At 43.2% G+C, this 23,008-nt stretch overlaps 1 protein-coding gene across 1 annotated transcript in view; it reads right to left on the reverse strand.

Annotated features, from left to right (window-relative positions):
• Nucleotides 1-401: 401 nt before the first annotated feature.
• Nucleotides 402-23,008, reverse strand: part of svild (supervillin d) — a 40,228-nt gene continuing 17,621 nt past the window's right edge. Inside the window, exons 5-29 of the mRNA XM_061705666.1 lie at nucleotides 21,370-21,458; nucleotides 18,942-19,014; nucleotides 16,767-17,167; nucleotides 15,849-15,984; nucleotides 10,036-10,183; nucleotides 9,803-9,886; nucleotides 9,641-9,727; nucleotides 9,376-9,553; nucleotides 9,128-9,300; nucleotides 8,182-8,337; nucleotides 7,834-7,970; nucleotides 7,594-7,741; nucleotides 5,838-5,983; nucleotides 5,593-5,768; nucleotides 5,322-5,457; nucleotides 4,650-4,950; nucleotides 4,021-4,175; nucleotides 3,808-3,910; nucleotides 3,048-3,255; nucleotides 2,848-2,984; nucleotides 2,014-2,169; nucleotides 1,789-1,932; nucleotides 1,465-1,577; nucleotides 1,237-1,392; nucleotides 402-1,155 (exon numbers count right to left, since the gene is read on the reverse strand). Coding sequence (XP_061561650.1) covers nucleotides 1,069-1,155; nucleotides 1,237-1,392; nucleotides 1,465-1,577; nucleotides 1,789-1,932; nucleotides 2,014-2,169; nucleotides 2,848-2,984; nucleotides 3,048-3,255; nucleotides 3,808-3,910; nucleotides 4,021-4,175; nucleotides 4,650-4,950; nucleotides 5,322-5,457; nucleotides 5,593-5,768; nucleotides 5,838-5,983; nucleotides 7,594-7,741; nucleotides 7,834-7,970; nucleotides 8,182-8,337; nucleotides 9,128-9,300; nucleotides 9,376-9,553; nucleotides 9,641-9,727; nucleotides 9,803-9,886; nucleotides 10,036-10,183; nucleotides 15,849-15,984; nucleotides 16,767-17,167; nucleotides 18,942-19,014; nucleotides 21,370-21,458 — 3,828 coding nt within the window. The 3' untranslated portion in view covers nucleotides 402-1,068. The remainder of the gene's footprint in view (nucleotides 1,156-1,236; nucleotides 1,393-1,464; nucleotides 1,578-1,788; nucleotides 1,933-2,013; nucleotides 2,170-2,847; nucleotides 2,985-3,047; nucleotides 3,256-3,807; nucleotides 3,911-4,020; nucleotides 4,176-4,649; nucleotides 4,951-5,321; nucleotides 5,458-5,592; nucleotides 5,769-5,837; nucleotides 5,984-7,593; nucleotides 7,742-7,833; nucleotides 7,971-8,181; nucleotides 8,338-9,127; nucleotides 9,301-9,375; nucleotides 9,554-9,640; nucleotides 9,728-9,802; nucleotides 9,887-10,035; nucleotides 10,184-15,848; nucleotides 15,985-16,766; nucleotides 17,168-18,941; nucleotides 19,015-21,369; nucleotides 21,459-23,008) is intronic.

Consider the following 23,008-nt stretch of genomic DNA (forward strand, 5'->3'; position numbering starts at 1 on the left):
CTACCAAAAGACAAGTATTGCAGCTTTTACATACGGTGTTGGACATTCAAAACTGACAACTAAAAATACAATATGTAATTTAAAAAAAAAAAACCAAAGGTTAAAAAAAAAAAAAAAAAAGCTTTTTATCTATTATGGACTTACTTGAACTCTTGATTTTGAACGCCAAAATGGAAGCCAGAACTCAACATATTATTAAGGTTTAAAAATGATTCACCATGCATACAAACACCAACCTTGCTTCTTGCTGGCTGGACTCAAACGCATGTTAATAATATTAATAAGATGGCACCCACACACTACACTTAAACAGATTGCATGTACCAATGCCCCCCTCCAATGTCAAATCTAGACCATGATTGTGAAATATTGTAGAATCTTTTTTTTTTGGAAACAAACATTTTATTAAAGTTTGTTTTCATGTGCCGCCAAAATAAAAACTGCAAACAATCTATTTTTTTATACAAACAAAAGGATCATATTTCACAAAAATGAACAAGGCAGTTGTTAGAAAGTCATGTAACATGTTTAAAGAGCTTTCAGGCTGTATGACGAGTAAACACAGAACACACGCATTTAATACATTTTCACACAAACACTGTTGGTAAGGCTATAAAAAAAAAAAAAAAAAAAAAAAAAGTCTCATTTGGTCTCAAACAAGCAGTTCGGTGCTCATGATTATTCACAACAATTCAACTATTCACCAACTGAAACATTTAAAAAAAGGTTTAAAAAAAAAAGTGTATCGTGTCTTTTTTTGACAAGGGCAACAATATCTCCTATTTGCAAGGCCTCAGGTGACAAAAATAAAGGACATGTATATCAGAAGCAACAATAAATTGGATTAAAACAATACATTGATATTATATTACATATTATTGCATGACACAAACAAAATTAGTTTCGCACAAGGAACACAAAGGTTAATTAAAAATTGCACATCATAATTGGCTAAAAATTAACATTAGAAATTACTATACAAAATTGTACACTTGTTTTACAAAATGAGGTGATTTTTTTTTCAGAATTAAAAAAACAAAACCAAAAAAGATTTAAATTTTTTTGTTTTTAAAAAAGACCCTTGCTTTTCTTCAGGTTCTTCTGCTTCCAGTTGGGCAGGGCGTTGAACTCAACCCGACTCATCTCCAGAAGTTTCTGGAGATAAAAAACGAGACAAATGTTACAAGCTTGTTGCACTCAAATTATTATAATTTTTTCCCCCCTCCAGGACTTTACCTTGAAGTCCTGATCAGAGAGATAATCCTCCAGGCGGAGCGGGTCCACTCCGTCGGGCAGGGGCGACCTGGTGAGCTCCTCGATGGAGTATTGTAGTTTACGGAGCTTGGACAGCACCTCCTTCACTAAGGTCACTTTGTTCTTGGAACCCTCAGTCTGGAAGGAGAAGAAAAAAAAAAGTCGCATGTCTCACAACTGGAATTAATGAATATCAAGAATATTCCTCACCTTGGAGGCAATGCCGGGATCCTTGTTCCAGTACGGGAAGATGTTGGTAAAGGTGAGTGGCTCACAGCCTGCCATGACTAGATAAGCCTGAGGGGGGCGCCGAGAGCTCTTTTCTGCAAGTACAATAGATTAGATTACATGCATAGATTTTCAAAAGCAGTTTCAAATGTGTCTGATGTACAAATGTGCAAATATTTAAGTATACCTATTATGTACATAAATATAGGACCTGTTGTTCAACATGAAAAAAAAATGCTTGTACTATCTGTAAAAAGCAAAACTTGGTCCAATCTAAATCTTGCGTGCAAACTGAGCTCAGTTGACCTTTACAGTACTGCAGCGCAGTTTCCATGGCGCACTTCCTCTCGTTGTCCCAGCGCATCTTCGCCGAGCCCGTACACTGCTCCTCTTCGGGCTGCCAGCCCTGCCACAGATACACCTCCATGCGGTTGTCCAGCAGGAACAGGGCTGGCGTGGGAACAGGCGCCATTAGCGAACATGAGGAAGATCCTTCACGTGGGAAGACATCTGGTGGGCGTTTGGTATTACCGGGCTGCTGTGCTAAGTAGAGGTTCTCCTGGAGGAAAGGCATGGCCATGACTCCCTCCGTCACCCTGGCGGGATAAAGGTGCTCTTCCCCTTCGAACACGCCCGAACTGGCACTCAGCCGGAACAGCCGGGAGGTGTAATTGTACTTCCCGGGGTCTGAAAGCAGCGTACACACCTTGTAATTTAAATTAGAGTTTGCTTGTATTTCATAACATTTATTATTGTGTATAAATGCAAAATAAAGTGAGTTTTATGACTTAATGTCATTCATGTAAAGTCTTAGTACGCATATTTGTTTACTGGTGTGTGATATTTCCGTTCCTGTTGAATAATTTAAGAAGCAAGCAATCATTTATAGAACATGGGTTCATGACTGTGTACATGTTAGATGCATAGTGTTGATGCTTTGCTGATTACTCATAGTTTGTGTTGTTAGAGACCACAGTAAATAAATCAATTCAAATGGGATGCTTTATTTTAAGTGTTTTGCCCCCATCTTTTGGCATTTCTAAGCAATTACAACCACATTTTAGGGAGGTCGTCAATTACTAGCAGATTTTGGCTTTTTGCGGAATTGTGTTGAATAAGTTTAAATGTGTTTGCATCATGTGGGAGGGTTTAAACTATTAAAGAAAAAAAATATGGTCTCACTTTATCGAAAATTTTCACCTATTGCAGCTAGGTCTAGAACATATCCAGCGCAATACCTGGGGGTTCACTGTATATACTTATTGTGACATTTTTGCTTGATGGCGTGCTATGAGATTTTTGGGAGGCAAAATATGCGCTTTGGCTCAGTGAAGATCGGGAAAAACCTTAGAGGAAGTACAAAACCTTGAAGCATGCAGTCGTAGGACTTCCTGTCATGCACGCCAAGAACCTTCTTGAATTCCGCGGGCTCACTCCCTTCCTCTACCTCCTCAACTTTCACAGGACTGCTGCTGCTGCTCAATTCCAACTCGGAAGGACACCTTGACGAGAGAGGAAATTTTCAGTTCGCCATCTTGGAACGGGTCCATCTGCACACGTCCTACCCTTGGCTCAGTCTTTCCACAGCCCTTTTGGCCACCTGCCTGGCACCGACATGAGCTTTACAGCCGTGCCACACGAAGAGACGACCTTCCCGAGCGTGGAGCAGCACAAGTACGCCTCGCGAGCGCAGGCTGGCGCCGTGGCACTCCACCTCCACCAGCATGGCCTCCAACTCTGCTTCGCCTCGAATGCAGAACAACCTCCAACCGCCTGAGGGAAGCAATGAAGGGTACCCAAAAAATGTTTTTACTTTTTTGCCATTCAGAAAAAACACTTTTTTTTTTTTTTCTTTTTTTAAACCCCCCAAAAAAATCTTGAATAAGTGGGGACAAATATGCAATAAGCGTTTTTGGGATTGGTTCCCCCTAAAGAAAAAAACCCAACAAAACCAAAAAGAAATAAGGGAAAACACACACACACACACACACACACACACACAAAAAATTGGAAAAAAAAATAAAAATCCATAAATGGGTGAATTCGCGGTGCAGAACTGTGAATATACGGGGGTCCACTTTACATGGGCTCGCTCTTGTGGTTTGTGAAGAATCACTAAATTAAGTGTTTAAACCATGCATAATGTTACATTGGCTTAAACCTTTAAAATTGAGTACAATAAATTTGTTAAGTAAAGTTGTGTTTAACTAAGGCAAAACACATTTGCATTGACTCATTTATAACCAAAAATTATGCAGCGACATTTGTTTTTATTGAACTTATTTTAATTGCATCATTATTTAAATTCTTTATTGGCCTTTCTACCTGAATTTTTGACTGCGTCATCTCGACTGCCCTTATGGATGATCAAACCGCCTCGGAACAGCTGGAGGAAGCAGGGAGGCTCTTTCCCTTGACTCACCAGCACCTGGAATCAAGCACGGTCAATGCATTCATCAAATTTCTCTTCCACTTATCCTCCTTAGGGTTGCGGGTGAGCTGGATTCCATCAGTGTGTGTGTGGCAGTCGAGACCTACTTGTGAGCCCCTGAAGCTGCCCAGCTCCACCGTCTTGAGCGCCGAGGTTCCCTTCTCGCTGACGCTGGAGTGGAGGCCCTGCCAGAAAAAGCAAGCGCTCCTCTCCCTGCCCGGAACGCCGGCACTCAGCTCTCCGGGTTTCTGTCGCTTCCCCACTAGAGAGAGAAAATAAGTCGTTTTTATGATAGAGTTAACCCCCGCGTATTCGCATTTTGCTAGTCAGAAATTTCACTGATCTGCTTTTTTCTTTCTGTGGAACCTACTAGCTGAAATTGGTCACCTATTTGTGGTTTCGTGCTCTTTCTGAAACACCATAAGATGCCGCTGAAGACCTGGCAAATTATGAAAGCAAAGCAGAAGTGATACATCTCGACTGAGAGAAGTTCTATATAGTTGGGAGGAGACAAGTTTAGCCTGGGTTGTTCGTGTAAGTTACAAGTCTTAGTGGGATGTCAATTCCTCATGGTTTTTCACTAGTCACAGCGGGGCTGAGTTCTGAATTGTTGCACATCTTTCGATAGATAGGCAAAAAGCAGACGTGCCGGATAAGGATAGGAAAATGATCAAGATTATAGATATTAAACATAAAAAAGGTCTTAAAGATGGGGAAAATAAACATTGTATCTCACCAAGGGTGGTGATGGAGTACTTCCAGCGGATGATGTAAGCATCTCTTTCGTGGAGCTGTCCAAGGCTCTCCTTGGGCATCTCCTCCTCGCCGTACTCCTTAATATGCCAGGCATCCACAGCAACCGTCGACAACTCCGCCTGCCTGCCGTCCTCCGTCCTCACCACGCCGTGGCCCCGCTGGACGTCCACGCCCTCCAGAACGGTCCTGACCGGCGGCGGCTCGTTGTCCAGCAGCGTGTTGGCGTCGCACGGCTGCAGGTCCAGCTCGGGCGAGGAGCGGACACTGCAGTGGACCGGGCTCTGAGCAGACAAATACAAGCAATGTAAGCACATACGAGCTTGCTCAGTGGTCATTTTCATGTCATTCTAATTGTGACTTAAGAAAGCTATTGTTTTTTTTTTTTAATCCAAAATAAAAACTACCTATTTTACACCCATCTTTATACTTAAATAATGCTGCTCTTTTCTCAATTTATATATATATATATAAAATATACTTAATGTGACATATACAGATACACTCACAGGAATTGGAGAATTATATGTAAAAAGATTTTGCAGACCAATTAAGATAAATTGGCTCTTCTCTCACAGCACACTAATGTGCTGCAGACCAGTTGTTGGGATTGCAACCATTGTTTTATGTTATTATTTGAATGCTTCTTCTGCACCTTGACTTCCTCGGTTACATCTGCCTCCTCCTTCCTCCTCTCAGCCCAGTCCAGGAACTTCTCTCTGAACAGGGACGTCTCATTGTGTTCCGACAGGCGGCCAAACAGAGTCCAACTTGGGCGGCCCTCGCCTTGCCTGAACACCAAGCGGACAATTAGCCACGTTTATGTTGCTGTGAACCCTTGTTGCAATAACACCACTAGGCGCTGCAGTTCCAAAACAAATACTCTTCGACACCAGCGCTTCTCAAACTGGGTCCCCTTCACTCACTGCGGCACGTCGCTAGTCATGCAGGAAGCATCTAAAGGGTTGACCCGGCAGTTGCTGTAGTCGTAGCTGCCACTGTAAAGCTGCTTGCCCAGTTTGACTGCGACCTTTCTGTCTCCCAAAGGCACGTCCTTGCCGGTCCACACATACACCTCGCCGCCAAAGTCGAACACCAAAACCTGAGGAAAATTAGAGAAGAAATAGCAAGGAGTATGAAACGGGAACGAAAATGATCTATCTTCACGTACCTCTTTAGAATCAAGCAAGGTGACACTCGGGATGGAGGCCCATGCGTCTTCGTGAGGCACCAGTTTGTCTCCCTGGAGTCTGTAGACCCCGTTGGAGTCCAACACGCCGCTCTCGTACAGCTCGTCCTCCTCTGGCTCCCCTGCCCCTGCAACACGCGCACACGCCAGAGGAAGCACGGTGAGCATATGTGCAGAGCAGCAGGGGGCTACTAGACAAACCTCCAGGTCAGGAGGTAACCAGCAATGCAAAAACGCTTATGCTGAGAACCAGTAATACTTACAAGCCTCATTAATCAGCAGAGGTGGGAGTAAGTCATCAGTAAAGTACTTCACTCTAAAGTCTTAACCTTCAAACAATTACCCAGTTCGTCTGGCAAAAATGAAGCAAGTCAAGTCCCCATTAAATTTCAAGCAAATCGAGTCAAGTCATTACTTGTGATAAGCAAGTCAACCTTCAGGTCAGACAATTTGGTGACTATACACTTCCTTTTCAGGTACCATTTGGACGGATGCGGGGACATCGACATTTGACACTTGGCAATTTCTTTAGCATATTTATTCTGGCCGGCACGTTGGAAGACTGGTGGGCACATCTGCCTCACAGTTCTGAGGACCGGGGTTCAAATCCCCGGCCTCGCCAGTGTGGAGTTTGCATGTTCTCCCCGTGCCTGGGTGGGTTTTCTCCGGGCACTCCGGTTTCCTCCCACAACCCAAAAACATGATTGGAGACTCTAAATTGCCCATAGGTGTGAATGTGCGTGAGAATGGTTGTTTGTTTCTAGGTGCCCCGCGATTGGCTGGCGACCGGTTCAGGGTGTACCCCGCCTCTCGCCCGAAGATAGCTGCGATAGGCTCCAGCAGCCCGCGACCCTAGTGTGGATAAGCGGTAATGCAAATGGATCGATATTTATTCTCTTACGCATGGCAAAAATTTCCACCTTGCAATTTTTTTCTTAGTGTAGTTCAGCGCCAGTTGGAAAAGCTTTCCTGCCGTCACAATGCTCCAAAGTGTAGCACAATTTAAAGTACGCATGGCAGGTTTCTCAAACCAGGCCGTAGCAGGAAGGACTGCTACCACCACCAGTGACGAAAAGACTAGAAACTCCTAGAGCAGGCGTGCAAGGGAAAGTCTATCTGGAGGGCTGCACTGCAACTCCGCATCCATAAAAGCTCAGCTGAGCCGATGTTCACCAACTTCAGGTTTCACAAACGCTTCAAGCGGAAGATTATGATGCTCAATAACCTCTGTTGTACTAACATATTCAAGTTTTTTCTTTTTTTTGTGGTGCCACATTGTGTATTACTTAACTGTGTTCTCAATCAAACGCATGAACGACATGAAGCGGAGTTAATTTTGTTTTGGTCAGCTAAACTGTGAAGAACATAGCTTACCTGTTTTTGTGGGGTTTTCAGGGATGGATGAGGTGAGATGTCGCAGTAGTTGCGTCTCTTATATTTCTTTGACTTGCAAACTTTGCTTGTTGCAGTTTCCTTTTCCCCAATTTTCTCAAAAATGTAATCCTTGAATCCAAATGTACTAATCTTCGGAGCGCCCGCCATGATTCTTGCTTAATGGGGTGACTAATGGCGCACTATATCAAAAATTTAGAATTTCAAAATGTAACAGGCCAGACAGTTCAAGTCGAAGTCAAGTCGAGTATTTCAATATTTCAAGTCCCAAAATTGGCGACCAAAGTCTGGCACGAGTCAAGTCATGTGACTCGAGTCCCCCACCTCTGTAAAATCAGGTACAAACCTCGATATTGGCTCTTTCCTCCCAGGAGAGTCCAGAACTCCTTGGCCCATTTGCTCTCAGTGTTGATCCCCTCCTCCAGCACCGTCACCTGGCAGGCTTTGCAGCCGAGGTCCCGCTTGGCCTGGACGAAGGACGCCATCTCTGCCGCCTGCCGTCGCCGACAGAGTAGATTTAACGCGGCGCGAGTCACCCAAATCCTGTTAGCGCTTCCGGTGAGGTGAAACCGAGCCGTTACCTTACCTTTGCTTTCTCAATGACGTTGGCGAACTCGCCGCTCCACATGAAACAATGCTTCGGCGTGATTAGAAGGAAGCAGTCCCCGCTGTTCAGGGACTTGGACGTGGGCTCCACTAGGCGGACCTGCACATGCCTCCGACCTGCAGATAACCCACACAAGATTGCCCAATATTGGAAATTTTTAAAGTTGGAAATTTCCTATGGGAATAAACCAGGAATTAACAAAATTGAAGGCTGGCTTTTAATAGGGAATTGAATCTATTTTAGCCTATTCAAGCCCAAAACAACTTAATTTCATGCAATTTACAGTGGAAAAATTGATTTGACAAAACCTTCTGTGCTTTCTCTGACCTTTGATGCGGACGAGCATAAGCTTGTTGTAGGGCAACGCGCTGTTGTTGGTCACCACATCGGTCGACTTGACGCTGCGTAAGTTGACTTTACGGAAGTTCTCCTTGCTGGCCAGGCCCGCCAAGGCCACGTCGGCCAGGTTGGAGTGTTTGGCCACTGGGTGGAAAGCAAGCGGGGATACACAAAATCAACGGTCCTAAAATCTGGGATGCTATAGCTACAAATGGCTAAACGTGTTACATACACTTAACAGTAGACATCATTTTACTTCTTCCTAATCTTTTTGGGACTGGCAGTACACGATGTACCCGTATAGGATTAAAATTTATATTGTAAGTTTTCATTTCTTTGATTCTCTCGCTTTTCTTTCTGCATGCTAGAAAAAAAACCCCCAAAAAGATGCGCCTCTTCAATTAATTATTCCAGAACACCGCTTGTTTTTCTCGACCGGCAGCTGGCAGTTTAAAAAGCATTTAAAATGAGCTGATTATGAATTCAACATGCAGAAGTGTCACTCCTGCCAACATACATCTCACTCATGGCTGCAACATACTATGAACATTACTATTAATAAAAACAGCGCGTCTTTCTCCCATGATGCACCGCAGCAGCCTCTACCTCATGGGACGATGTCAAATAATTCTGAGTGCTTGACAATACTACCTTTTATTATTGTGGTGTGTTGAGTGCAGTTGTGTCGACTGAATTGAATAATACCAAGATCTGTTCCTAATACTTTGACCTCATGGACCTGAATGAGGTAACTAAGATATTCAAATTAGCTGGATTCACAAAGGTATATTTGACAGTTTTGTTGCAAGCCAAGTGTACATGTTCACCCATTTTCCCTTCCTTTGGGTGTCAATATGGTGCTTATGTAATGCAGTGATTGGCAATATATTGATGTAACGTATATAAAAAGGACCTCAAGAGGTCCATCTCTTACTGCGCTCCACTTGGATCCTCTTGGTCTCCACTTTGGCGATGTTGAGCCTCTGTTCAGTGTAAACCTGCCGGATGTCATTGCGTGCCGCCAGCGCTCTCAGAGGGTTCCTGGAGCCCTGGTTCCTCCGGTTTGGTCGCACTGCACGCTTATGCTTGGCTACGGCCGAGGTGAGCCTGAGGATGAATGTTATTAGTGAACATCCGTTTCCCATGATTGTTGAATTTCCGTTACATTTGATTTATACTGACTTGGGTGTGTTGGCATGGATCTGGCTCAGGTCCTCCTCGGTCACGATCACGTCCTGGAGGGCCGAGGGCGAGATGGATTTGTAGAAGTTGCCGAAAGTCTCGTCATCGTCCAAGGTCATCACTTCTTTCTCGGCCTCTGCAGTCACTTCGATGGTGGACGTCTTGTTCTTGCTCACGCCTGCGGGAGTTGGAGGGGGAGGAACTCAGGACATCAATTTCACTCTTGGAATGGATTTGTGCTCTCAACTGAAAAGGAAGATTGTACCTTTACTGTGAAGTTTGTCCAGGAAAGACTCAAGTTTGTCAAGCCTTTTGTCTCCTTCCACCTTGACATCAGTTCTACTGGAGATTTCTTTGGAGCAGAGGAACAAAACGTTCTCAATATTTTAACGACACCGGAGTATTTGTGAATGAAGTCGTTTGCTACCCTCGAGAGGCTTCGCAGGCGTGGCGTTCGACTTCTTCATGGGGCTAAGGCGGGACTCTCCCTTCCCTGCGTCTGACACCAGACCTGGCGAAACATGGTAGACAAAGAAAAACTCGGCTATTTGCTGCTGGGCGTCAATGATGGATTTGCGCTATTCATGGCACACGGGCCCGGTCACACTGCATTTCTATAATGGTGGCTGCCATTTCAAGCCGCAACTTTTGCAATGTTACCTTTCTTGGCCATGCGTCCGGCTACGGTGAACTGAACGGAATCGTTGGCTGCTCCTTTGCCTTTACTCTTCCACTGCTCCTCCTTGTCCTTGAGGATCTTCATCCTGTCAGCCAGCGACATCTTGGGCGACGCATCCACACTCGACTTCTGTTCAAATAGTTTTGGGGGGGGCGGAAAATAAAATAAATAAATGAATCAATCAATTATTCAGTACAACTGTGAGTTCACCATTGCATTAGTAGTCTGCAAAGGTGGGGACAGTGGATAAACATTTCTCGAAGGAACTATTATGCAGCAATGTGTTGTCTGATGTCCTTACCCCAACACAACAGAAATATCTAGAAAACAATCTTATCTCACATTTTTTAACATTGTCCACGTGTTGCGCCACCATTTGTGTTCAAATAGCCGTTGCTTAAGGGGTTATAACACCACAGCAACTATCCTACTCATTAGCCCATCTGTGGCATTTTGCATTGTTTGTTAGCATTAGGCTAAGCGAACTCTCCCAAGGCACAAGCTATGTAGTTATTTTAAATGCACACAATTCTCTATGACAAAAACCAAAGAGTATTAAGGATACAGGTGTGTGTTTATACTGTACTAATATCAAACACACAGCAGTAATAATACCCCCAGTAGACACCTCGTACTCCCTGCAGTTGCGGAAAAATGTCCCCTGGCCACCGTATGGGGAAATTCAAAGTGATAATTCCTTTCACCATGAGCAAGATCCTTTGAGTCAAATATGGTCATATTTGGTCAATATGGTCATATTTGACTCAACCACTTAGCCAATGCTATTCAGTGAAATATTACAACTATTGATTTATGAGAGTTGCCTGTGGATAACGAGGCTACCGGCGTCAGAAATCTCTCCCTCCCACACAACTCGGTAATTAGTCCTGTACAGTGAAATTGTATCCTCGCCAGTTTCTTAATGTGGTGTATGACTTCCTCCAAAAACAACTAATCCGGTTTAAAACGAGCTCTTTCAAAAACCACATGAGAAATGTTGCGGAACGGTAAAATCCCCGCCGGCCGTTCATCACCCAATATTTCCACTGATAAATTTACGCTGTCATATTTGCACCTGAATGCCTCTATTTAAAAAGAAAGTAACAACCATTTATCACTCCCCCCACTGCCAATGGACCCTTGAAGCCATGTTTTACTAACAAATGATACAGTTCTTCACCTCTGAAGCATTTTATGTCCCTGAATGTCTTTTTACGGGCTATCACCTCTTCATCAGTTCCTACTAAAAAGTAATTGCAACAATCAGGCATGACCTTTTTTGCTATAAGCTCCCACATACGGTACTTGCAAAAGTTGCACATGTGCCAAATCTGAACATGTTTGTTACTATAACTGGATTTAGTAGAAAATTAACTGGTCATACATTACTTACAGTACACTGCAGTACGCGGGCACACGTGTGTTGATGTACGCAAGTGACTGACAGTCGTGAAAGACGTTTGTTGGCGTCCGACTTGGAAACGATCCTTAGCGTTAAGGCCAGACAAGCCAAGTTAAACATCTACAGATGTCTGTAGATCTTTATGGGGGGGGGGGGGGGGGGGGGGAAGAAAAAAAAAAAATGGCGTAGCTCCAGCAGTAAATGGCAGCCAAGCCGATGTCAATGTGGCATCAGATTAGGGCACATTCCCCCCTAAAAAAATTTGTTTAACTTGTCATCTGACATTAAATGGATATTACAATATAAGCACGTCTGTGTTACTTATTAAAAAAGTTTGTCAGCTGCGTCTGCGTGTGTGTGTGCGCGCACACGTGCTCAATACAAACAAAACAAATGTTTGAATGTGACTTGCATTCGCTTGCTTTACTACCGAAATTAAAACATATGTGAGGGGGACAGAAAAAAAAAAACATGTGGCACAGTGATTCTTAAAGTGTGGTACTTAAACCACCAGCTGTAGGTGGGCTCCCTCGTGTGGTACGCAAAAGAATCACTGCCGAATCCATCCATCCATTTTCTGAGCTGCTTATCCTCACAAGGGTCGCAGGAGTGCTGGAGCCTATCCCAGGAGGCGGGGTACACCCTGAACTGGTTGCCAGCCAATCGCATGGGCACATACAAACAAACAACCATTTGCACTCACATTCACGACTACGGGCAATTTAGAGTCTTCAATTAACCTAGCACGCATGTTGCGGGGATGTGGGAGGAAACCGGAGTGCCCGGAGAAAACCCACGCAGGCACGGACGGGGAGAACACGCTAAACTCCACACAGGCGAGGCCGGGGATCGAACCCCGGTCCTCAGAACTGTGAGGCAGATGCTCTAACCAGTCGTCCACTGTGCCGCTCTGCCTAATACAGTTCAGTTGTATTTAGCATAGCATAATTGTCAATGTCATTTTAATCTTACTGTCACAATATCGATACAAAATACCAACAAGCTTGCTAAAAATTTTTATTATTATTTTGGTTTTTTTCTCTCTCTCTTTCTTTCAGCATAGTTTCTGAGTCATCCAAGTCATGTCAATTCGCAAAGGTTGACTCGAGGCAACTGGACATTTTTTCCCCTCATTTTGAATTAAATCTTCAAACTTGTTTCTTTTTTTTTTAAATCCAATGTAGTAAATTTGTAAAATACAATTCAATACAATTGTATTTAACTATTAAGTACAGTACATATGCATTTTTCACTCTGTGAATGGGAGATACTCTTTGCAGCTGGAAGGTCAAAAGTTTAATCTTGCCAGCAGTCAGGGAGTCACAAAATATATTTACTGTTGCTGTGAGTAAGCCCCCCTGTTCCCACCCATTTCCCAATAACCTGGCACGAGAGAAGTTTGGGTTAAGCCCAATGGTTGACGCACAGGTCAGAAAATAAACCAGCTTTAGGAACGCAGGGAAAAATGTCCCAGTGTGTTTTGAATTTATGCAAAAAACAAAACAAAAAAAACGCTGCTTTGTCTCAAACACAATTGCCAGCAAAAAGGTAAAAGTGGAAACAGATTTTCTGAACCTGCGCCAAACATGTTGCATTGCGATTCAAAGAATTACACTTGGTCAGAATGACACACACACACACACAGTTACCACACGCTTGACCTTCACATCAAAGTGAGTCATTTTTCTACTTGCAAGCACTTTCTGCAAGGAAAGCACATTTTATAAATCCTGGGGTTTATCATTAATTTTTTGTTAGTTTTCATAATTCAACAAAATGTGCTTTTATTCAGCTAGTTTTTTTTTTTTTTTTCACCGTCGCATTTAATGCTTAAAAAAACAATAGAAAGTCGCCTGAAGCTACTCAGCACATTACAGCCGCATGGTAATAATGGTTACAGAGTGGCAAAGCACATCTCTGGAACCAATCAAAGCGGAGGAAATACTAAATAATCCTAACTGGACCCCAGAGAGGTGGGGAGAATATGAAAAGGCCTCGGACTCCCACAGGAAGCCTCCTTTCTCCGTCCTTCCTAATAGCACTGTGAAGCCTGAACCTTCTGCTTGGCAAAATTAACGCGTGTATGCAATTGACAGCTCATTAATAATGCTTAATAATAAGCGGTCTCAAGAGAAGAGAGACATTTTGATTGCACTCCACCACTTTTCGTGCACAAAACACGTGTTGCTGTACACTCACCTCAAGACACTGGGAAAGGTTGACAGGCAGGATTCAAAGTCAGGCAAAAAGGGCTAGAAGTCTACTGGAGGTAGGGAACTACAAATGTGAGGGGTAAAGAGGGAGGAAAGGTGGGAAGAGGAAAAGTAGGAATTAACAGCGGAAAACAGAATGAAACAAGTGCATGACCAAGGACCAGAGGAAGTCAAGGGAAAACGGATGTGCGGTTATACAAAGAATGATTTCAAACTGTCCACGTTCACATGAAGCCGGGGGGGGGGGGGGGGGGGGGGGTTGTTGTTTTTTTAACAAGGTTGTGTTAAATTTCTACAGGCGCAATGTTGTACCGTTATGTACCGACAGATAATCCTTATAATATCCGCCACAGTATCTAGCCAGGGCCGACTTCCAGCAGAGCATTGATCTTATACGGACGGCACTGCTATCTGTGAGCGGCGGTGAGGATGCACACCGCACACAGTGTTTCGACAGGCCGGTCACAGCTGCACTCCAAAACCAAGAGATTAGTGTACTGCACATGTTTGATATCCACTTCCAAATTAATTTCTGTCCCTACTTTAAAGAAAGCCGGAAGAATTGACCTCTTAATGCTACGCCAAACTCTCACGTGGATTAGTTAAACAGAAAGTAATGAACGATGAACTTGTGGGCATTGTGTAAGATTTATTATGATAAATCCAGAGTTCTAATGAAAATTCGTCATCGTTTTACGGCACAACGGCGGCAGCGGTGACAGGAAACATCTGGAGCTGGTTGGGGATGACCATGATGTGTAGTGATGTGTTACATTTCCCCGCTTGCCCACATATCAACCAAAGAGCAACAAAACGTCCACTCCGGGTCAACAAAATGACCCGCAGACGAGGCAGGAAAAACGTTGCGGTTTGTAGTTTTTCCAAAAGGGAAACGAAAATGTATCAATGATTACGTCACAAATCAAAATGTACATACGCCATAGTCTAGGTCGTTTCTGTTCTCTTTTCTGCATGATGCTGAAGTTATATTCGCTATTGTCAATTAGGACCACATGTGATCTTTTGTTTAAGTGACCTTGTTCGTCTCTCTCTTTCTCTGCATTGTATTTTCACTTTGCAGTGAGACAAAGCAAGATGTCTGTGGTCGGGGGCAGTTGATAACTGCTCGTTGACGTGTGTGCATATACAGTTTGACCGCAACTAAGGAAAAACAGGAGATGCTTCTTAGAGCTGTCAGGTGTATTTGAACGGTTTCGAACATATATTCAGGGAGGAAGACAACGCTGTGCTATTTTTTTTTTTAATTCTTCAATCATGTAACACAAAAGTTGTTGAGTTGGATCAGATTAATGGCATTTCCATTCATTTCAATGCAAAAAACGTTGGCTTGCGACATGAGTGATTGAAGTTACGAGCATGGTCACAGAATGAATTAAGTCAAGGCACCGCTGGAATAATAAAATAAAAATGACATAATCCCTCTGCTGCTGGACCTTTAAAATCGACTTCTTCTAAAGTGAATGTTTGCATGTTTGCGTGCAAATTAAGTGTACAGTAGAGTCTTTTTCCACCACCACGGCAGAAAGCTAAGTTTGGACAAAGCATGACATAATGACTATGTAGTGTTATATATTTTTTTATTTTACCACTGAGGACTTGCGTGTATGGAAACCAGCACGATTATGAAGAAGAGCGTGTCCCGTAGAAACGTGCACACAAGACGTTTGCTGTTCAAGCAAACTGACAAGTCTATATTCCAAACAAGCTTTGTTTTCAGATGGAATTCTTCGACGTTGAGGTGAGAGGGGGTGGAGGGCAAAAGCAACAGGAGAAGCAAGCGTGACTTTCAAACGCTCGCAGGTGTTTGGTCACGGTGTAGGGTTTTTATTTGTACAATGTGAGGCTAGCTAAGACCTGGATGTTTGGCATCACTACTCCCAAATGTGCTACACCCCCGCAAAAGCCCAATGCATCGCTCACCCTCCTGGAAGCAGCTCAAGAACAAAGCCGATTCAGAGAGGGAAACAATGTGTCATTACTTTTCCACACAAAGGTAAGCGAAACCACTCCTTGCCCCAAAAGCCCCAAAAAGCTGACACAGCAAAGCCCTTTGACACATACTTCAGCCCCCCCCCATTTCCAATCGGTTTACCTGATAAAGAAACCCAACCTTGCAGCACATGTAATACGTGCCCCAAGAATAAAATCAAAACCTCACCTTTTTCTTCCAGGCGTTCTCGGCATCGTGGAGCTGGTTGAAGCGATTGGCCAACGATGTCGGAATTACTTCCGACGGTTTGGGCTTCTTCGTCCATTCTCTCTTCTCGCTGTCACTACTGCTGAACTCTGAAAGTCTAAAAATAGAAGACAAAAAGTACACAAGTAAATGAAGTGTTTCATTTACGACTGCGATGCAATTTATCATTATCAATTCATTTATAACAATGATGTACCGTTACCATAGCAATAAATACAAATAAACAATACATTTACATTGTTATTTAGAAGAGTCTCCTAATTAAATGTATGACTCAATGCCGCTCAATGCTTAGTGCTCAATTCCGCTCATCCGTTAACAACACCATTGATTAATTACAAATATAACCAACCGACAACGATGCCATTCAGCGAGCCGTTTGGCCATACTCTTCCCTCCCGTGGACCTTAGTTTGTAGTATCTTTCGGCTTGCCCCGACTGTCGGCCGTGTAAGCAAAATGGATGATCGGCTCTTTTACCTTCGCGAGCTGCGGACGAGCGCGAAGGCTTTTGGCAATTTCGAACACAAGCTTTGGGGGACAAAAGCGCCGGCCGCTACAAAGCATTGGTGGCTGCAGATGAGATGCACCGAGGGCTTCATGAAGCCAGCGCTGTTAGAAAATAATCCGTAGATACCGAACGGCCAATATGGGGGGTGATGAACTGTAGAGTATATACACACTCACACAAATATTTTCCAGACCCTCAAGGGACCCTAGATTGAGAACCACTGCCATAACGTGTTATTGTATTGATCCTACCGGGTGAGTGACTCACTAGGTTTCAATATTGAGTGTTCAGTCTAGAAAATCCCATTCCGGCTGGTGTGAAGCGTAATTGTTGTTAAACTGTTGTTCATTACAAGTAAAATTCCAAGACCTCTGTTTGATGGAGGAACCCTGGCTTCCGTCCAAGCTGTCCATCTCCTCGGTGTCCTCGGACATGTCCAGGCTCTCGTCCGGCGAGGCGCTGCGCATCTCCTCAAAGCTGCTACCGCTGCTGCGCTCGCTCCGCCTCCTCTGGACGCCGAACTCGCCTCCGTCTGTGAAGTCGTCCAGAAACGACTCGTCGTCTCCGTCGTTTTCCTCGTCGACATCTTCCTCTAGGTCCTCGGCGTCTTCGCTCTCGGGGTGACTGAGCGTGACGCTGCTTTGTCGGAGCGGCGTGCACTCGTGCGTCGAGCCATCGCTTTGGTCCGACTCCACGCTGGTGGAGCGGCTCTTTTTCAGGATTCCCTTGATGCCTCTTGGCCCAGAGTCCTGGCGCTGCAGTGAAGGAGTCTGCGCATAAGAAGACCGTTTTTACAACCGGCCGTTTCAAAGAATAGTAAACGAAAGAGGCAACAATGGGTTTCTGGGTTACATCAGCGAGGTGCCGGGATGGGGTGGAAGAGGGAATATTTGAGCAAATGCCTGCAGCTTAACAGTAACGTGAGAATACAGTCAACCCCCGCTATATTGCGCATTAAGCGATTTTTTTTTTTTTTTTTTTTATAGTCAGGCAAGTCCAAATTCAATTCAATTTTTTCTCTGTCGCAAGGCTGTGAGCAATGTTGTATGCTGTGTTTGCATGTGTTGCTGCTCTGTGTGTGTTAAGGTTTATGATGACCGGAACGTCTATGCTCATTTACGTTAGCCCGCCTTTGGCATTTCGCATTATATGTTAGCATTAAGCTAGTGGACTTTTTTTGTTATACAGGTACATCTCAATGAATTAGAATATCATTTACTTTAGTACATTAATTCAAAAAGTGAAACCCATAGACTCACTACACCATCAAATATTTAATTATTTTTTCAAAATAATTCTGATGATTTGTTCCAACTATCCAAAACCCCAGATTCAAGAAAATTGAATATTACATAAACAACCAAAATTAAATTAAGCTTGAACTGGCCTTCTGAAAGGTATGTTGCTATGTTTTAATGAATAGTATGTAGTATAAAAGATGTTTCACTTTTTGAATTGAACTACTGAAATAAATGAACTTTGTACCTGTATAATTTGGTTGAATATTTTAGTGTTTAAATATAAAGGGACAATGTTTCATTATCTGTCTTTGTTTTATGTGTCAGTTTTACATGAAATCTCAACATCGAATGACCAAAAGCTTGAAGCAAGCACGCTTTGCCTCTTATTTGAAGAACTATGTGAGAGAGTCTTCTTTTCATTTTCCACAAAGTGATGTTATAGAATCGTCCCCAATTTCTTGACAGCAAGAAAGTGAGAACAGGTTAATAAGTTTAAAAATGTTTATAGTGTGTTGGAGGGGTAAAACAAACAAATAAATAAAATCAATAAAACTTTTTTATTTGGTCTCCGTATTGCAGATATTAGCCTATCGTGTGTTTGTCTGGAAGGTTCACTCTAGTTGTTATTTGTCAGTCCATCTGCAAGATCTCCACGCGCCTTTTTGGACACACTAACCACAAACACATGCTCTGCCAAGTCAACAGAAGCCTGTTGCAGACAAACACGCCATTAATTCTGCGTGTGCAGTTTAAAGCATTCAGATGCATAGTATAGTTCGTGTAAACCCCTCCCCCCCCCTCCTCAAAAAAAAAAAAAAAAAAACCCCACAAGCTTTAAAAATTTTTTTTCCAATATGCTATAGATTATATGCCATGACAGCAAATGGAACCGCAGCAGGCACCCTGCTGGAGTTCAAAGGTCACAAGAGAATTAAGAGTTGAAGGATGACCGACACTGAGCCAAGGCCGAGTGTGTAAGTACAAAGCTGAGCGGGTGGTCTTGCTGTATGAAAAACATGAGCGCACGTGCGTCGCACAGTGTGCGAGCAAAGTCCATGTTTGAAACGCGAGAGGAATGTTCGCTACATGATGAAGTTAGCGACGCTGCGCCATTGGAAGACTGCACGCCTCCTCCAAATTACATATCTGCGCAATAAATTACGCTGTACACATCAAATCAAGTCAGCCAATTAAAAACAGAATGTGCAGAGCTCTTCTCAATGAAAACCATGTGACACTTAAGGGGCCTCGTGCGTAAACGAGCTCTTTCTGTACGGTGAAGAGAAAATGCTGGAGAATTTACCCTTATTTCCTCTCGTGCGTCACATTGCTGCCTCAATGTTTCTTCTATTGTGTCTCTCTCTTCCATTTCTTTGCTGTTGAGAGAAGTAAAATATAGACAAGCTCAATGTTAATGGAAACAATGCTGCCTAAACATGATGACACCATGGGAAAACTCTGCAAAGGTGGGAGAGGGTGGGGAGTTGGGAGTTAAGCCCCTTTTTGCTATCACAGCATCTGTTATCTGTTATTAAGGGTTCCTCCAGGCTTACAGAAATTCTCCATCTTCCCCTAATGAATCGCTCAGTGCACTGCATGAACAGTAATGGGCACTCGTCAATGTCAGCGCAAGACCAGTATGACTGTAAAGAGTCTTAATGAGGACGAGAACATCAGAGCAAATCCTGGCATGTGGCCCAGCCCATAAACATCTCATTGGAGTATTTGGGAACTCTGACATTTCTTGTTAGAAAAAAAAATATATCATGAAAACATAAGGGAATTGTATTACGAAGTATTGAAGGTCATTCAGTGGGACAATACAATAAACTACTACAGTTGAACCGTAGTCAAACTGCCCAAAGAGGCCCTGATCTAATCACTAAGAAAAAAAGATGCATGGACTGAGAGGAGTTATTTATTTTAGCTTTATTATACTGCGGTGAACTTGTCTTATTACTTGTATGACAGTTATGTGTAAAACATGTAAAACACATTTCTTCAAAGATACCCGGTATAGATAATATAAGGTTTGATAATGGCAACAATTAGATTCTTTTCCATAGGAGAAATCATTTTTGAATTGTGTTTGAGGATTACGCCGGGGTGACTAACAGAAAAATGTTTTAGTTTAAACAGAACAAAAGCTGGACAGACACACACACACACACACACACACACACGGTAAAGGTTACAGCACTAAAAGCTATGCCTGCCATTCTGATTGGGATCACCATGGCGAGTGTGTAAAGATCAAGTGCGAGCGTGGCATCAGAAGAAGAAGCGCTCCAGGTTGGTCTGGTTACTTCCGCAAAAGATATCGTTCCCTTTGGCAACAATATGCAAAAGCTGGCGTGCTGATTTTCATGAATACAGGTGGAAGGGAGGGGCCCCCGTATATCAGCCTGAACCATTTCAGTTTTTCATTTTACCCCTCTATTTTGTTCCCTTTTGTATAGGCCTACAGCAAACCCCATTTTACAGCTTTATTGACCACAACTGTGAACTGAAAACAAAGCTTGATAAGAAACGTAACAATTTGTGGGCCGCTGAGCTTGGCACATGTCCAGGGGCTCTGGTTATTTGCTCGAGACGGAACGCTTGATGGCCTGGAATGACCTCTGTTATCTGTTTACCCTGCTGGGTTTATGTGGCATTTAGTTTCAGAGTGAGCTGCTTTATTCTGATTGTACAACACAGTCTACAGTGCAAAAACAAAGTATAGGAATGTAGAATATATGACTTCATTGAAACAAAACTTGCCAATAGGACAGGAACATTTGATTGGAATACTTCTTAAAACAAGAAACTCATATCTAGACTACCTACACCCAGCAAATGGGTGACGTGAAATTCTCTTACACAAAAACTGCAAGTTAAGAAGAAATATCTTGGCAGACAAAAAAATTAAAAAAAAAAATAAAATAAAATAAATAAATAAAAAGCAAGCATATTTTCAAATTCCCCCCCCCCCCCCCCAATGAAAAATACAACTGAATTCAAGCTTTTTTTTTTAGTACTTGACAAATAAATCAAGCCTTCCCAGCACATGATAAATGTGTTAAATGACATTTTTACACAAATATACTCTACCACACTAAAATAGATATCGGTAGATAGCAGTGACGTGCGGTTAGATCTTCAAGGTTAGAATCTGCACATGCGCAGTAAAAAGATGGGCTACTTCATTGATCAGAAGGGAGTTGGGAGGAGTCAATACAATCATGACTGATTAAGCATTTGCATGTGTTTTTAGGCATGTGAAGTAAGAACAAAACAATAACTGCTTTAAGTCTAAGCAGACTTTGTTAAGTTTTTATGAGATGTTCGGGGCCCCGGATAATTGTTAGGCCTGTGTTTGTTTAATAGTAAGTCCTCGTTTATGAGGCAGAGTAGTGTCTGCCTCACCTCTTCCTTTTAGCTGCGTTTTTATGGGATCAGCAAAACTTAATATGCAACACACAAATATTTAGTACGATGAAAATAGACTAGTCTGCCTCCCTTGACTGCATATCCCTGGTTTTGGGAGTAGATCGGTATTATGCCAAGAACAAAGAAAACAAATACTGTATGTTTTATGTACAGGTTTATGTCTATATTTCGTATTTCTCATTAAGCACACTAATCAAGTCAGTTGTCATTTCAAGCCAAACAACAAAATATGTCCCATTTTTAGGAATTAAGCACCCTTTTGAACTCTTCCAGAAGCTAAAGAGACTTATTGAACTTACCGGCTGGGAGTTTCCTCGTTATCACTGTTGACCGGCTGACATTTTACTCTGCTGTTGGCGCCAAGATCACCGCTGGCATCCTCCTGATCCTTCAGGACGAGACAAAGGAGGAGAAAACTTCACAGTCAGCGCAATGTTTGGTGTGTGAATAAGTGCGATTGTTCGACACCAGCTGTGAAAATAGAACCCAAAAAAAAAAAAAAAAAAAAAATCAATCTTGATAAAGGACCTGAATGAGCGAGGCCACGCCTCTTCACTTGAGCCAGGTTAGCGGGTCGTCCAGTTGATCAGAGTTCAAAGCGCGTGGTCGGAAAGACGTGATTTATGACCAAGTCAAAAAGCACCTCCCTGAGTACATATTGTAAAACTAGTACAAGGAGAGATAAGCCATACAAGTGCAGTATTTTCCACACTGAAGTAAATCTAGCACGCTTTTTTATTTGTATTTTTATTTCCATTTACACGGTTGGATATTGCTCCCACCGGACGCTTGGACGTGAAGCGTGAGCGTCAGAGAGGAATTAGACCTTGTAAACAGTCTACTGAGGCCCTGGGTTGATGTGGCGCGGAGGTGTGGATCTCCAGATGTTAGTGGCATACAACAAAGTACATAGTGCGAAAGGGCTCTTCCGAACGAACTGATTAGGGAATCCGAATTCTAAATGAGCTTCATCGGTCACCATGTACACATTTTATGATCTCCATCTATTCTGAAAAGCAGAGATACATTTGTCACAGGCTGTTTCAGCTGTCGGAGACACTGACTCACCAGCTTTCAACAGGGACTTTGCAGTAGACGAGTGACAAGAAGAAGAAGCGTTTTTTTTCTTTTGCATCTGATGACTTCCAGGTGAAAGATGGGAATAGTAGCGATATCGGTCGCAATAAAGGATAGGAGAGTATTACGACAGCCTTCAGTTTTCTTTTAAACTGCCATCTGGCTTCACTTGGCTAAGCTTGGCACTGCTCCTGGTCGGTGAAGGGCAAGCTAGAACTGCTATTTACATACAACATCACTTTTGAAACCTAAGCAGCCTGGGAAAACCCCAAATCTCCAAAACGAACGTTTTTGTTTTTTTATAAGCACTTTTCTGGTGCAGGGTTTTGTCCCCGAATGTACCGGTGCTCCAGAAGTTCATTTCCCCCATCTCAGCGCTCTGACCTCCACAGACCGCGTACAGTCATGGCTTTGGCCAAGTGTGCAACCAGGTGCAGGACAGCTTGGTGTCATTTGGAATTGCGTGATTTGTTTCTAAATGGAGCAATCTCAGGTTGCAGTGGGAAAAGACCCTCAGGAAATCACCTGGACAGTTGTGAATAATTCATCAGCAACTGTTGAAAATCATCCATCCATCCATCCATCCATCCATTTTCTGAGCCTATCCCAGCTGTCATCGGGTACACCCTGAACTGGTTGCCAGCCAATCGCAGGGCACAAACAAACAAACAACCATTCGCACTCACAGGCACACCTACGGGTAATTTAGAGTCTCCAATGAATGCATGTTTTTGGGATGTGGGAGGAAACCGGAGTGCCCGGAGAAAACCCACGCAGGCACGGGGAGAACATGCAAACTCCACACAGGCGGGGCCGGGGATTGAACCCGGGTCCTCAGAACTGTGAGGCCGACGCTTTAAC

The sequence above is a fragment of the Phycodurus eques genome, chromosome 19 (assembly GCF_024500275.1).
Source record: "Phycodurus eques isolate BA_2022a chromosome 19, UOR_Pequ_1.1, whole genome shotgun sequence".
In the NCBI taxonomy this organism is placed as follows: domain Eukaryota; kingdom Metazoa; phylum Chordata; class Actinopteri; order Syngnathiformes; family Syngnathidae; genus Phycodurus; species Phycodurus eques.